This window comes from Chlorocebus sabaeus, chromosome 10 (genome assembly GCF_047675955.1).
Source record: "Chlorocebus sabaeus isolate Y175 chromosome 10, mChlSab1.0.hap1, whole genome shotgun sequence".
NCBI lineage: Eukaryota > Metazoa > Chordata > Mammalia > Primates > Cercopithecidae > Chlorocebus > Chlorocebus sabaeus.
In genome coordinates, this window is record NC_132913.1 from 16,428,575 (window position 1) to 16,444,400 (window position 15,826).

Consider the following 15,826-nt stretch of genomic DNA (forward strand, 5'->3'; position numbering starts at 1 on the left):
CACACATGCCTATCACTCTCAATATGGTTGTCAAGAAGTAGGGTACTCAAAATTCCTAATATCAGAAAAAAAGAAATAACCCTAATGAAGACATTGGGTATGGCTTCAAAATATGTTCACTTTATTTCTTGGACCACTTATGTTTTATAGTACTCTAAAAAGGTACATACAAGTGAAATGTGTCATCTTTTCCCTTGAAGTCCCTAAAAGCTAATGAGGTAGATAGAATATCTATTCATAATTTCATAGATCCCAGAAAATTTAAATTATAGACTAAAATTTTGCTAAAAAACTGACCTATTCTAAATTTGAGAAATCCTTCATGGATTTCAGTTCTTTTTCTCTCAAAAAGATATATTTTACCTCTATTCAAACATTGCCTTATTTCCTCATCTTCGATTCTGCGTCTAAGAGACAAGAATTATTAATGCAAATTTGTGACACAGCGATTTAAAGGATTGCTTTACTAAAGACTTCTAGTACTTGTTTTAAAACATGTGAAATTAAAAAAAAGAGCCATGTTTTGCATTCATTAACTTATATTAAAACCATATCTGGAGGTGAGATTTGATTAATGTAAGTATGAATATCAGAGTTTTCACTTACTCAATTCTTGCCAAAAGTAAACCCATGTTCCAATAACAAGAAAGGCCGATTTCTCCCTGTACAAGCATCACTAATGCAACTTCAAGTGGTCTCTCTGGTCCATTATTTGAAAATAAATCACAGGACAGCCTGCCACTCAAGTTCTTGATTATGTAATACAGATTCGTCACATTTCCGTTTTCAGAGCAGAGTTTCTCAGATGGAATAAGAAACTGAATCTTCATTTAGATATCAAAAAGAGAGTGGGGATAAAGATAATAAAAATAGCCTTTTTCCTCACTTTTCTTCATTTGCTATCTTTTATAATCTGATACATAGTTATTTTGTCCTGACCTGAGAAAACTGGTAAGTATGACAAATTACAATAATATTAAAGTCAGATAATATATAGCTTGCCTGGAGAACATTCCCAAATGTAAAGTTGGTTTTGATTATGCACTCAACTAACTTTTCTTAAATTTCAACTCAGTAATATCACCAGTTCCTATATGCAAAGAATTTCTAAGTGAATCATTTCTGGGAACCAAACTTCTGGAAAGAGAATATTAAACCATGAACATATCAAACAAGATTCTAAGTCTTTTGTGAAAATAGACTGTCATCTAAAAATAGTAGAAATCAGTCAAGTTGTCACAAATTCATTTTCATCTAATGCCCTATAACAATCTACCTATAAAATACAGCATTTATATCATAAATATATATATGTGTGTGTGTGTATAGTGTGTATATATTTGATGATGGTGTACACACACATATTCAGCATTTTCATTAACATACATGCAAATTTACTTTTGTAAAAGAATAAAATACCCTTCTCAGATGATCTAGAAGCATGACAGCATTAAGAATGAAAATGCTTATTAAGTTTCAAGCTTGAGCCAGATGCAATAAAAACTCATTCACATAGATTCTCTAATTATTGCAACATTCTCATCATCCTCTCTCTTTTCAAGATGAAAGAATGGTTTTAGTGGGGTTATAAATTGCCTAGTAAATGGTAGAGGAAGGAATCAATCTGAAATCTGTTTGACTTTGTTCTCAGTCTTACATCAGGTTGCCTCTCCCCAAAGTGTAATTAAATTTGAAAATCATTTGGCAATTCCAAAAATGTTGTAGAACATTTTAATAACTTCTAAATAAACTATGGCATGATAAACTTAGAAAAATTTTTTTTAATTTTGTGGAAAACATTGAAAGAATACTGTTCACATCAATTACGGAACAGAACAATTCAAAATATTTATTTTTATCAGTTTTGGATAAAAGTGAATTTTCTGTATTTAGCCTGGCAGTGGGTGACACATTTACCATTACAAATGGATATGCCTGAAATTCTAAGAATTCAGGAAAGCTCAACAAACATAAAGCTACAATAAAAGAGTTTTCTTTTCAGTGCCCCAGTCTCCCCACTGAACCTACTTCCCAGCCTTCTCTACTATACTGAAAATGACAACCATTCCTTGAGTTAATATGTAGTCGATGATAAGAATGTCTACCATGTAGAAAGAAGGTAGGTGCTAATTTTAAACGCCTTAGAGAACAGGTGCTATTAGATAGGGACAAATAAACAGAGATTGGTTATTGCCAGACACTTGTGGATCAGGGCAATAAAAACTTTAAAACAAGATTATGCTGGGAATAATCAATACTAAGCCCCACGACTTCTCAAGGCAGGGCAGCGTTCACTAGAGCAAGAATAATTGTCACTATCCATAAGGATATAAGTTTATGAAGAAGATTACATTCCCTTTATCATTTATCTGGCCTCCTTTTGGACCTTGTACAGGGCTTCAGATGGAAAATCCTCCAACCTTTATTGGGTTGATGTATGTCTTAGTATATGGCCCGCATTCTAATGTTAGTAGTACATGAACTTGGTTAAGACGCACAAGTCACTTAGCAAGTATGAAAATACATGGAAATTATTTTAATAAGTGGAGCATACATGTATGTTTAAAAGTTAAACAGAAAAAGCTGTAGAAAAAATTTATGAAGAAGTCTTTTGACTTACGTTTAATCCAATTCCATGCCCCTCCCCATAACAATAGGGGCATGCACCCTGGTTTCTTGGTGGCTCCACTGCCAAGCACATTCTCCTGCCACACTGACTGAAATCTCACCCCCTGAGTCATTTCTGTAAATCCCATCTGTCTTTCCTTTAAATATCCTCTTTCTCATGCTAATTACCTTGGGAAGTACATTGCATTGAAAACAACATGCAACATAGTCAGCAGCTAACTCAACTCTTGGTGAGAATTAGCCAAAGTTTACTTTTAGCCTGACTTCTTACAGAGTAGAACAGTAAAGAATTTTACTGTTCAATTTTGATTGAATGAAAGTCAGGATGTAACAGAATATTTTGAAATCTGGATGCCTGCTAAAATAGTTTTGATGTCCAAATCCATTAATATAATATTTACATGCACCAAAAAACTCATGTGTAATCATATTAATACGTGTACTGCAAAATGTGGTTGTCCGTAAAGTTAAAATAATGGATCAGCTACACATGGCTTAATAATCCTCTAAGACTTTTTTTTGAGACAGGGTCTCACTCTGTTGCCCAAGCTAGAGTGCAGTGGCGCAATCTCGACTCACTGTGGTCTTGACCTCCCAGGCTCAAGCAATCCTCAGTCCTCCCACCCCAGCCTCCCAAGTAGCTGGGACCACAGGAGAGTGCCACTAAACCCTACTAATTTTTTTTTTTTTTTGAGACAAGGTCACACTATGTTGCCCACGCCGGTCTAGAACTCGTAGGCTCAATCCATCTACCTCAACCTCCCAAAGTGCTGGGATTACAGGTGCGAGCCACTGCACCAGGCCCAGATTTTTTTTTTTTTCAATTTTGTCTAGGCTCTTATTCCCAGACTATACATTTAATAAGAAGACTTGGTATGAGTCAAGCCTTATTCAAAAACTCTTACATATTATTTCATTTAACCCTTAGAACAAACATCTAAGGGGAACTGCAGTCACCTCCATTCACAGACGAAATGGGGAAATTCAGTTATCCTGCCCAAGAAAACACAGTGGTCTTTCGTGGACCTGGGATATGAACTTGACTCTGTGATTTCCAGTGCATAACTCATAGACAGTGACGAATAAATATTTGTGGTTGATAGCACAAAAAATCTCACAATCTTAGCCACAGCATTCTGTCACTGTGTCTGCTACATGTCACACTAAGTAAATTTTAAATGTGCCTATAAGTAGTAAAGCTGGAGACATTCTGTAATCATAATTCAAGAAACCAAAATTTTGAAATTGCTTTATTTTTACTCAGACTGGGAGAAATATGGTTAAGTGTTTTGTTTCCAATGTAATATGCTTCACAAGTTAATGCGGCATTAACATTTAATAATACAATTTTCTTTAAGTTGTTTTTATATAATTTAATCTTTTTAAAATATACCATTTGCTCAGATCCTGAAATAATCAAATAGATATACAGCTATATGAGAAGCTTCTAAGCAAGAGATATTTTGTGGTATGTTCTTAACTCAATAAATAAAATGCCTTATATATAATATTTATATTATAAACTTATATATTATATTTATATATAAAAAATAAGACATTGAAGGAGAATAGGAAATGCATATTTTCTCTCAAATCATAGATTTCCATATAACATTTTTATTTAATGTATATTTTTATAACCAAATTATATAGAACTCTATCCCCAATTAAATATGACATTTTATATGTTTAATAATTAGAATAAATGTTTTATTCATTAAAATTGTTCAATATGATTTATGAAAGCTCTTTTCAAGCTTCTGTTTTAAAAACAATAGTTTATTGATCAAATTATGACATGTATATATTAGCAAAGGACACCTAGAAGAATAACTCTTTTGCAATTTTTCATTAAGCATATATTTGAATATTTTAATCTGGTTTGCTAGACCAAAGGTGAAATAAAAATACTGAATACCAATTTCTGTATTAAAACATTTTAAGTTAATATTACCTAAATGTCTAAAGCACATCGATATTCACAGAAGGCATTTTACACGTTACACATTTGATCTCAATTCTGGTCATGAATTATTTCATCAAGTGACAGCCACATGTTCAATTGTAAGAGATTGGTTTTCTACCAAAATGCATTTTTTTTTTAAAGAAAATGCATAACAAGTGCTGTCTTTGTAGTCAAATAGTTGCTTTTAAAAATATGCTTTTTAGTCATACACTAAAAAGTGGGATGGTTTTGTTTTTGTTGTTTTGGTTTTTGTGTGATTATTTTTGTTTTGTTTCTGGAGCTGAGAGAACAGCCATGCTTTTTAGGCAATATTTTTACCCACTGGAGTCAGCAGAAGGGTGCCACCTGGTGGAAATGTGAACAAATTCTAAACCTTGTCTGATTGACCATTAACAAAAATATATACTCATTTAACAAACCTGGAGAGTCTCGTCATCACGGACAAGTGGCGCAAAGATTAAAAAAAAAAGCTCCTATAAATGTATGAAGATCTATTTTGTTCTTTTTATATTATTTAGATCAGTAGCGTGATATTATTAACTTTAAAATTTCCAGAGCTGTGATTTACATGTATAGCTGAAGCTTTAAACAAATAATTCATTCGTCTTATATTCAAGGTAAATTTGTGCACACGCACACACAGATGATTTGCAATTATTTTCATCCTTACAATAGAAATATGTTGTATTATGATTGTATAGAAGTTAAAAGGTAAGGCTTCAGACCTCCATGAGTTCCTGGCTAAGTCTTACCTCCACCGTAACTTCCTTAATCCTCTGTATTCTCATCTCTAAAATAGGAATAAAAACAAGACCCACCTCAAAAAATTACTTTGAGAATCAAATAGAAAAATACATTCAATAAATGTTACTGTATGAACCCTGAGAATAGTACTTTGCCTGTGGCAAGCATTCAAGAAGGGATTTTAAAAAATAATAATAAATTACAATTAGTCACTCAAGTTCTTAGATCTTTCAATGTTAATTGAGATATTGATCATGTTAAGAAATGATTGTGTCTACTCATGTCAAGGCATTTGTTTTTAGACATTTTGTAAATGTGGAGTGTTATGAAAGCAACAGAAATAACTGTTGTAAATATTTTTTGATCAAAGAATCTTTAAAAGGAAGATTATTAAGATGATAAAAAATATTTCCAATGATTCAGAATATTCATAAAACACACGATCCCTACACAGTCCCTCCTATTCTTGTTGTCACCATTCTCTAGGAAGGGACAGCATGTCCTCTTGTCATGGCACCCTGTGCCAGAGGACAGTAACACATCAAATAAAACAGGAAGGTTGAGCCCTCTACAGGACTATAACCATAACCAAATTATATGGTCCAGAAGCATTTTCAGTTAGAGGAAGGATTATGGTCTTCCACTGTACTATAAGCGGAAATAGGTGTCTGATGGCCTCAGGACAAGGCATCTTCGAGGTTTCATAAAAATCTTTACCATAGAAACTAGAAGACATTTTTGGCAACATGCAATAGCTTAAATTGTTCAAAATCAATGCATAGTGATTGATTTGCTGGACCATATGCCCTATTTAACCACTAGGTATAATTTCATAAAGGTACATTTTAATTTAAATTTGTGAATCTTTTTTTTGAAAGATTACAGAAGCCAGCACACCTAATCACATCTTTATGAAGCTGTTATATCTAGTATTGCATGAGAGTTGTGTGGCAATTGCAGAATTAAACCATAATGACTAATATGGCTAATAAAAGCTTAGTAGTCTTACGGAAAGTAGTTTAAGCTTTCACTAACATAATTCACATTATTTGTCCATCATTTCATATGTCAAGCTTTGAACAAAAATATGCTAGATATGAGTATTTCCTGGGAGTGCTTGAAAAACCCTCACTGCGATGCTGCCATGTATATATTTCAGTTGACTTTCTTTGTAAAATCAATCTATTTTAACACATGCATAAGATGCATAAAACTGACATTTAAAAATCATGTCAATACTCAGAAAGGCACTTAAAATACTCTATCAAAGCAAGAGCTCTGCAAAGTAGCCACTCCCTGAATATTTGAAGTGGCTATTAAAAAATGCACACTAACAAGAAAAATGGATTGGAGCTTGAACCTATCTCTTCACATGAATTTTAAGTACCAGATTAATCCTGACAAAGGGGTTTGTTGTGCATAGACAGCGTGTCCACTATTTATACACACATTTTCAGCTTCTGCGTGCTCTGCTCTGCTGCTGCCTCCCACTTCCACCGTCCCTGAACTGTTTGCAGCGCCTCAAGTAACCAGCTGGTGTCACAGGTTAGTGAGCAAAGATTTCATGTGAGGACTCTCACCTGACTAATCATTCTTATTGGTAGCATCATTCCAAGAGCAGTAGAGAAGCTCAGCGGCTTGTTAATGAAATTTAAGGGCTGTCAGCCTGAAAGAGGATGTTAAATCCATGTTCCTGTCCTGAAATTATTTTTATATATCTGCTAACCAGTTTTCACATTCTGATGTGTGCTGGGGATTAGGAGGAAGGGGTATAAAAGGAAGGGACATATGATCTTTTAATATTTTCATACTTAGAGTATGGATCAAAGAGGATAGTTTAAGAAAACAAATGCTTTGTAAAAACTGCCAACATTCAACCCCCTCCCACTAATAAATGAGAAGGGAGCTTTAAGTCATTGAGTAATCCCCACCACCTGTATGAAACATATGTGAGGGCAAACAGAAGGGGAGGGGAGAGGAGAAAAGAGACTACAAGCCAGGAGAGATGACCAAGTCTGCAATATTAATAACAGCCTCGCTGGCATCACCTCCTCTGTCTCGCCACCACTACTGGGCGATTTGGACAGCTCCCCTTAATAGGCTCTTTAGTGCTTAGAATACGCGAAAAGCCTAGTTGCTGCTGGAGCCTAGCTGCGTGCACTCCCTTCATCCCATGCTAGCAATAAGCTGGGAGGGTTTCTGCCGGGAACGCCTTCAGCAGCCTTCGCCGTGCACTCCGAGCAAAGATCCCCAATCCTCCTACCCCAGTGCTTGGGTCCTCGGGGTCCACAGTTAATCCCTGACCTAAGGGCAGCTCTCTCTGCCCAGAGTCTCTAATTGATGTAAACGTGACGGCACCTCCACCAGGCTCAGCACAGCCTTCCTCCCCCTTCTCCTTGCCAGGGTATCTTGGCGCTCCCGACCCTCCAACTTTGGAAAAAGAGCGACACCGAACTCCCAAATCACCCCATATCGGGGACAGAGACGAGATGGGGATCCACGACGGTATGGTTATGCTACAGATTTCTAAAGACCAAAACAAAAAGGGGTTGGCGGGTGTAGAAGGACGGGAAAGAGACAGTAATAACCCTCAGCCCACGCAGGGCACCTCATCTCTGCAGACACAACACATCCAAACCCAACAAATCACTAAAGCCAGCACCTTCCTAGCTCCCCTTAATAATTAATGCCTTGCTGCTCCCCAAGCTCCGTTTCACTCAGCAGACTACAGATGTCTGGGACCCTCTTCCCCATCGACCCCCGCGACCACCCCACCTCACACACACCCGTCTCCTCAAAAGAAACAAGAAAGGAAAAGAAAAACTCAGTCCGCCTAAAGGTCATTTGCCTACTCGGGTCGCTTTGGCCAGCGAGCGTCCCGGCTATAGGAAGACCGGGCTTGAACCCGATAAGTGGACATCAGGAGCGCAGCAGATTTTTTCAGCGTGTGTTAACAGGGAGCCAAGAGGCCCCATTCCTTGGCCCTGGCCACCTCTCCCTCCCTTGGTAGCCCGCCCGCCGGGGCTCCCCGGGGCACCTTCAGCCTTTACCTCTCTCCCCCCTTCCCCGCGGCTCTCCACCTTGCGCATCCTCTCGCCCGGCTCCGGAGCGCACTCAGAGGCTCTAACTTCCCGCAGAGTCCATGGATAAGCAGGAGAGCCTGGAACTGGGGCGGGGGGGAGGGTGGGAAGAGGGAGGCGTGGGAGCCGAGCCTGGGAGGAGAGGCGGGGGGAGCGCCGACTGGAGCCACCCCTCCCGGGAGTGCCCGGCCGCAGCTGCCAACTCTCACCTGGTCCGCCGGCTGCGCCTGGCTCGCCCTGGCCGCCGGGGTGGGCTGCTGCTCCTGTTTCATGGCTGTCATCGCCGGCGGCCCGCGTTGGCGCTCACTTCCTCGCGGGCACTTCAGACTCGGGGACCGTCACTTGGCAGCGTTCGCATGTCACAGGCGCCCGTCGCTCTCGGAATTGGCGAAAGGGAAAGCGGCAGCGACGGGGTGGGGGGAGGGGAGCGACGGGGAGGGGAAGAAGAGCGGCACCAGGCAGGCTCCCCCTCGCAGGATCCCTCCTTCGGCTACCGCAGACCCTCTAACTCCCCACTCTCCCCGCCCCCCACCAGCCGAAAGCGTAGCGAGCCTCTGAGACCAGACACGACCAAGTGGCAAGTTAGTGGAGCGGCGAGCGGCGGGCCCCCGGCACCTGACCGAGCTGGAGAGACGTCTCGCAGCGCTGGAGGAGCCGGGCTCGCATTCTACCGCAGTCCGCGCCCCCCGCCGCCCGCCCCCGGGGGCTCCCAGCGCTGTGCTCAGCGCGCCAGGTGGAGCAGCCGGGTGCCGCGCTCCAGCATCTCCTCAGCAACCGCAACGGGGGAGACAGCCCTGCGCGGCGCAAGAGCTCCCCACTCGCGCGCCCAAGGCTGCCGGGTGCCGCGGTTACCCCCCCAACACGCAACCCCCCCCGCCCCCCGCGGGCCTCTGCTAAAACCCGGAGAAGCGGAGTGCGCCCGTGCAAAGCCCTCGGTGACTCCAGCCCTGCCACTGGGCATGCTCCAGCGCCCCAGAAGGCAAGGGACAGTCGGGGACTCGGGGTCCGGAGCCCTATGGGAGGCGGGCAACACCTGTCGGGACCCTAGGGGTTGTCTCAGATTGTGACCTGGGGCTCTGCGCCTTCTGATTTGGGGCAATGGACATCCTTTAGCCTCCAGCCCAGATTCTCCTACCAGCTGCCTGGGTAATGTCAGTGGAATTCCTAAAGGTTGGTTAAAAACAATAATAACTGTAATGATGATAAGAATCTGATACTCACTTTTTTTTTCCTTTTCTTTCTTCCTGGACACATGTAGGAAAATCTTCAAATCTTAAGTCCTCCCAGCCTTTCCTTTCTTCAACACAACCCTGGCCCATTCAAAGTAGGTTTACCGAGCACCTACTATGTGCCAAATACACTGTGAGGCTCAGAGAGAGGGTTGCAGGGGAGAGAGACTAAACAAGTCAAACCTACCAAATTCCCTGGCTTCAGGGAACTTATGTTGTGTGGGAATTGGGACCCCGGAGCCTGGATACAAATCAATGAGTCAATGTAGCTCTTGGGAAGTTGAATTCTCGTGGATAGACAAAGTCTGCAGTTCATCCAGATGCACTAGTGCACGTGGCTTTCCCCCGGGCCCTTAAAGCCCATGGACCACAAACAGTCTCCAAGTCTCAAGCACAGGTTGTAGGAGATTGCTCAGCAGAGAAATGGCAGGAGTGAGTTGAATATTTAGGTGTTCATGGATTCAGCACAAGAGAGTTCCAGCAGAGAGAACAGAGAATATGGGACAGTGGGGTAGCACTGAGTAGGGCTTTATTGGCTAAGGACTGGCTCCCTGCTTTGAGCCACTCAGTCCATTAATTAATCACTTCTTAACAGAAAGGCCTTTGTAAAATGGTGGGAGCTGTCCTCCTGCCTTAGGAGTTTCTAAAACATGAATTAAAATGTTGTCCTAAATTTTAACTGTAACAATAGTTCCTATAAAATACGTATTTTAAAATAAATATATCAGCAATCGCCAGCAGAAAGATAGAATTAGAGGTGAGTGGAGATCTTGTTTTTCAAAAATATACTCCAGTGCATATTGTGAATGACCTATTTACTCTGTTTCAGGAGAAATAACTTTTTGCTAGGAATAACTTTGCAAGTTGCGAATGTATAAAGCAATTTTTTTAAATGAAACACCAGTATAATAGCTATTGGGCAGTTTATCCACTAATTGTGACAATCTAGATATTCCCTCACATGTAATACTTTTTGGAAGGAGGGTGTCTGCATTATTCAGAAAATGTTCCCATTTTTATATTTTGCTCTTCTGTTGATTATTTGAGTATATTCATCTTTTCAATGTGTTTCCATTTTGGACAGTCTGCTTGAGTTGAAGGAATTTACTTTATTACAGAGATATCTGTCACACAGGATAAGTATATGCTAGAGGGAGTTATCCTTTTATATAAGATTACTTACTTGATTGAGTTCAACTGTTGAACTTGAATCTACGTTCTGAGTTCAGTATAAAACCCACTTCATTGCAAATAAAGACATACATTATTACATGTTTCATGTATTGTGGGGGTCTGTGTGTGTATGTGTGTGTGAATTTTTTTTATTAAAAATGCTTCTTTGATTTAAGTATTTGTCTTTGGGAATGGGTTGTTATTTTGTCAAGCTAAGAACATTTTTAGCTTTTGAGATCTAGGTTAAGGGCACTGATTAAAACTTAATCACATGTAAACGGATTTTCCCAACTTAAATACTGTTTTTATTTTTTCAATGTACTGCACTTGAATTACAGTATAAGATGTTCTACTTCATTTTCAACTTAATTTCTTACTGAAGATAAAATCCTAACGTCCAAACAAGAAATGATGGAATACCTTACACCTTAGAAGGGAGTATTTGTGGTTCTGTTTTGTATAGTTTCTAATGATGTTAGTTTTAAAGAAAAAATACAAAACGTCCATTCACAATCAAATGTTTACAAAATTTTAAAAGCACTAAAGTAGATATAACCCTAATGCAGTGTAGATACAAGGGTTCTGTACCTGACTAGATGTCAATTGGTTGATTTTCTTGGTCCATCAGAGCATAAAGGCATAGAACACAGTGAAGTCACTTATCTCTTGCTTCTACCTTTTTACCTGGTAAAATTAAAATGTTTAGACCAGGTGACCATTAAGATATTCTCATTCTCTAAATTTTTATGATGATATGTTGATGTTATATATCAAATGCCTATCCTCCGAATGAAAAATTATTTGTATATGTTTAAATTTTAGTGGAAGAGTCAATTAAGTACTTAGACTTTTTAAAAAAAAAATCAATAGATAAGTTAAATAATTACCTCACAAAAGGCCCTTACCATTCACCACATTTTCCAGTACTCTCTAGTTTTACAGACACATATAGTCACAATTTTGTCTTGATAATGTTTAGAATTCAGAAATCTAGAATTTAAAATGCATTTACAAAGTATCATTTCTGAATACAAAAATCTATTAAAGAGAGATTTAAAAAAAAAGATTTACAGAGTATTTTGAATATTTTTTTATGTATTATCTTTGATCAGCTAATTCATAGACAAGTATACATTTTATAACATTCATATAACAGTAAAGGAAGTTTGTGTACCCTTTTCATGGAAAGAAATCAGACTCTCATAACCGAAAAAGAACTGGAGAGATCACCTAGCAAAATTCCTTCTATTTTGGGTTATAAATATCTGAACCTTACAACACATGGCCATTTTATTCAGGAAGATTTCCTAGGATTTAAACTCCATCACTTCCTTCTGAAAATGGATTGCCTCAAATCCTAATTTCAGGTTCACATGTAGACAGAACTCACAATGCTGCTTTCTCAATATATTCATTTGAGTTTCTGAAGTCATTCAAAAACTTCCTCACATACAACATTGTGAATATCTACAATGTGTTTCTTTCTCTTGCTGGCTTACCCTTTAAAAACAGGGTGTCAATGCAGTACATCTCTCTTTACTTAGAAATATTAAGGTGGATAATTGAGGACAGGTTATAAAATTTAGATAATAATTGAATTAATTTAAGATTATCATTATAGTGTTTTGGTATCTGTGGCAAAATTACAGAGGTCATCTATGCAGTATTCAATCTTCCACCTCAAATAGCAGACACAGGACCAAAGAACCAAAATTTACTCTAAAAACAACCAAGTAAGAAATAAGGCCTAGCTAACAGCTGATATGTCAGAAAGACAAATGTCCCTTGAGATTTTGTGAAGTAGGATATCCTTTAGAGACAAACTCTTCAGTTTCAGATAAATTAGACAAGGCAAATAGTACCCCACAAGCAGCTAGGTGCTTGAATCCCTCACTACATTTTCCTTCTCTTTGCTCTCCTTCCTGAGGTAAATCTGCAGTGTCATGTAAAGGCCACCTTGATGGGGATTTCCCTAGCATTAGCCAGTCCTCTATTGAGTGTCTATAATGAGCACAGCATCAAGAAGACAGAGTTCACGAGCTGTGTCTTCAGAGACTTGGCCTGAAATGTGTCCAATTAGCTCTTTGCAGATGAAGAAATAGCTTTCGTTCACATCTTCTGCTATCATTTGGTTTCGATTTACAAATGACCTCTACTCACCTCAATTGGCTTTTGAATTCCCCAAAATGCATATCATGTCCCTGGGCAGAAAACCAGTATGCTGAGCAATCCTCATAAACAAGCTACATTGTAGAACCTCTAACCAGTAAACTATAACAGGAATTTACTTTTAAAGAAAAAAAGAAGAAAGAAGTAAAGGCACTATATATTTAAGTGACACCCATGTATATTACTCATTCTGTTCTGAGATTCTTTCAGTATCAGTAAACTAAACTTTTTGTCAGTCTCTGTCTTTGACAGGAAGACTTTCCTGTTATAAAAATTCATAGCCCAATTATGATCTCTGGTGGAAGCAGACAGAGTTGCAATATCCTGAGAGTCATTCTTGCTCTCTGGAGACCTGAAGATATTGACAAATTGCTCATGCCTACTGAGGTCTAGTGTTGTCAAATCTCTTTTTGTGCTGTATTTAAAACCTCACATCTTCCTGTCACCCCATAGCCCTTCGGTGTCATATATACAGGAATTAAGACAGTAAAACAATGCAGATTATTTTCCCGTGTATGCTTTTCTCTATATACATATAGCTGAATTGTAACACCAAAACAACTGAAGAACATGAGACATTTACCTGCTGTTGTTATGTTTACCTACTAGATGCCCAACAAGGGACATGTGTTTATTTATTTTGCTCTTTTTTTTTTTTAAAGAGTCATCATTTAATGAATTGGTTATGTCGGCACAGTAAAAAAGAAAAAAAAAACCCTTCCATCTCTTTGAGCTGATATTAATGGTATCTTTTCCAGATTTTCACAACTTTTTAGAAATAAAATAAAGTTTTCTGAATCAGATCTTGTCTACAAATGACAGAGGGTTGCTATGTATGGAGGAGTATTTAGAAACATTGGCATGACATTTGTCTTTTTGAGATAATGTCTGCCTGTGATGAATAAATTTCTTTGAATCTGGTATTTCTTGTTTCCATAACCAAGACAAGATTCTCTAATGATTCAAAATAATCTTCCTTTATTCCTTGAAAAGTACAAGATTACTGAGCCTTCTATTAGAGGTAGACTTCATAGTGGTTACCCACCTTCTTTCCTTATAAAATTCCCAGAAGAGCACAAAGCACATTTCCCATTCTGGAAAATCTTTTACAAATTGAAAGAGAAAATTCTACTGTAAGATCTTGACTAATGTTTGGAAGGAAACATTTTCATCTTTTTTAACACTTCCACAATGTTCAATTTGTTTTTAAGGATTTAGTACTAGATTCTAATTATCCCATGAATTTTCCTCTAGAAAACAAGAGATAGTCGAGGACTCAGGTACAATAGCCCTAGAGCATCCACTGACATTAAAGAGTCCCTGGCATTGTCTCTACCAATTGACTTTCTACCACTGAGGATTTTTCTTCCACCATTGCCAAAGGAAACTTGAGACAAAGTCCTTGGATTCCTTTCACCACACAGAGTCATGTGATTATACAAATAATAGTTTCAAGATACCAGGGGAGGCAAAGTACATTGAAATAAGACACATTAAAACACATCTTTCAATACTAAACATTGTTTAATTCTGTTTAATCTATTAGACACAATGAGTTGCTTGCTAGTATAGATCCCTTGTTATGTTCATCTGTCTGTCAATCTATCACACATCTGTATCTTTTTGGGAGAATAAAGAAATGTTTAAGTCACTCAGTTTCTCTCCTGCATATCTAAATATTTACTCAAGTCACAGATCTTTATCCAAATCAAAGAAGAAAGAGAAAGAAGAGGAAGAGAAAAGGGAGAGTAGGAGGAGAAAAAGAGAGGGAAGGGAAAAGCCAAGAGAATACATTCTGAAGTTGTTAGGGACGTTAGAGTGTAGTAAGTCTCATTGGTTTATTAACACCTTCATAAGAACCATGAAATGAAATACCATAAATCCCACTGGTTATGCCTAAATATTGCTCCTGCCATTGGTTTTCTATATATTTATATAATTTTAGAATGCAGTCAAAAGTGTAACTTCCTCATTCCTATGTCGGTAATATTAGTAATATTGATATTACTAATTAATTTCAAGCTTACCTTGCCTTGTAATATTTTATCATTTGTTACACTTACCAATTAGACAGTAAGCATCAGTGGAGGAGGAGGAGAGAATCTATAACACAAATGATAGTTCTTACAAATCAATGACTAGAAAATCACCCTTTAGTTAGCAACTTGATTTACTGAGCAACACTTACAAGAGTGTTTAATCTTAGTTAATAGGACTTCAAAAGCCTCACAGGACAAAGGGGCAGTCCTCTTCTCTTCAGGGGTCCCCTGACCTTCCACACGGAGAAGGCATCCACTCACATTTTCACCTTCTCGAATATAACTGATCTATTAGGACTCAACACCTTTCACAACCTTCCCATCGCAAGTTCACAGGGACTTTCTTCTTTCACTCTTTGTAGTGTCTGATCTCCTTGCACAATTGCATGCGTTTAGTTTATAATATCAGGTTGGTGCAAAGGTAATTGCATGTTTTGCAATTAAATATAATAGCACCAGCACTTTGGGAGGCCAAGGCGGGCAGATCATTTGAGGTCAGGAGTTCAAGACCAACCTAGCCAAATGGTGAAACCCCATCTCCACTAAAAATACAAAAAAGTCTGGTGTGGTGGTACATGCCTATAAACCCAGCTACTAGGGAGGTTGAGGCAGGAGAATCACTTGAACCCAGGGGGCGGAGGTTGCAGTAAGCCAAGATGGCGCTACTGCACTTCAGTCTGGGTGGCAGAGTGAGACTCTGTCTCAAAAAAAAAAAGAAAAAAAAAAGTAATGGCAAAGTCACAATTACTTTTGCACCAACCTAATAACTTGCTCAGCATACTAATTGTCACATGTGCC

The 15,826-nt window shown here is 38.6% G+C and overlaps 1 protein-coding gene across 2 annotated transcripts in view; it reads right to left on the bottom strand.

Moving 5' to 3' along the window:
• Positions 1–8,852, bottom strand: part of DPP10 (dipeptidyl peptidase like 10) — a 687,795-nt gene extending 678,943 nt beyond the window's left edge. The window contains exon 1 of one of the 2 annotated variants that reach the window (XM_007964753.3): positions 8,628–8,852. In XM_007964753.3, coding sequence (XP_007962944.3) covers positions 8,628–8,699 — 72 coding nt within the window. In that variant the 5' untranslated portion in view covers positions 8,700–8,852. Of the gene's footprint in view, positions 1–8,388; positions 8,507–8,627 lie in introns of those variants that run through there. The other variant, XM_007964755.3, reaches the window with a different exon arrangement.
• Positions 8,853–15,826: the final 6,974 nt, after the last annotated feature.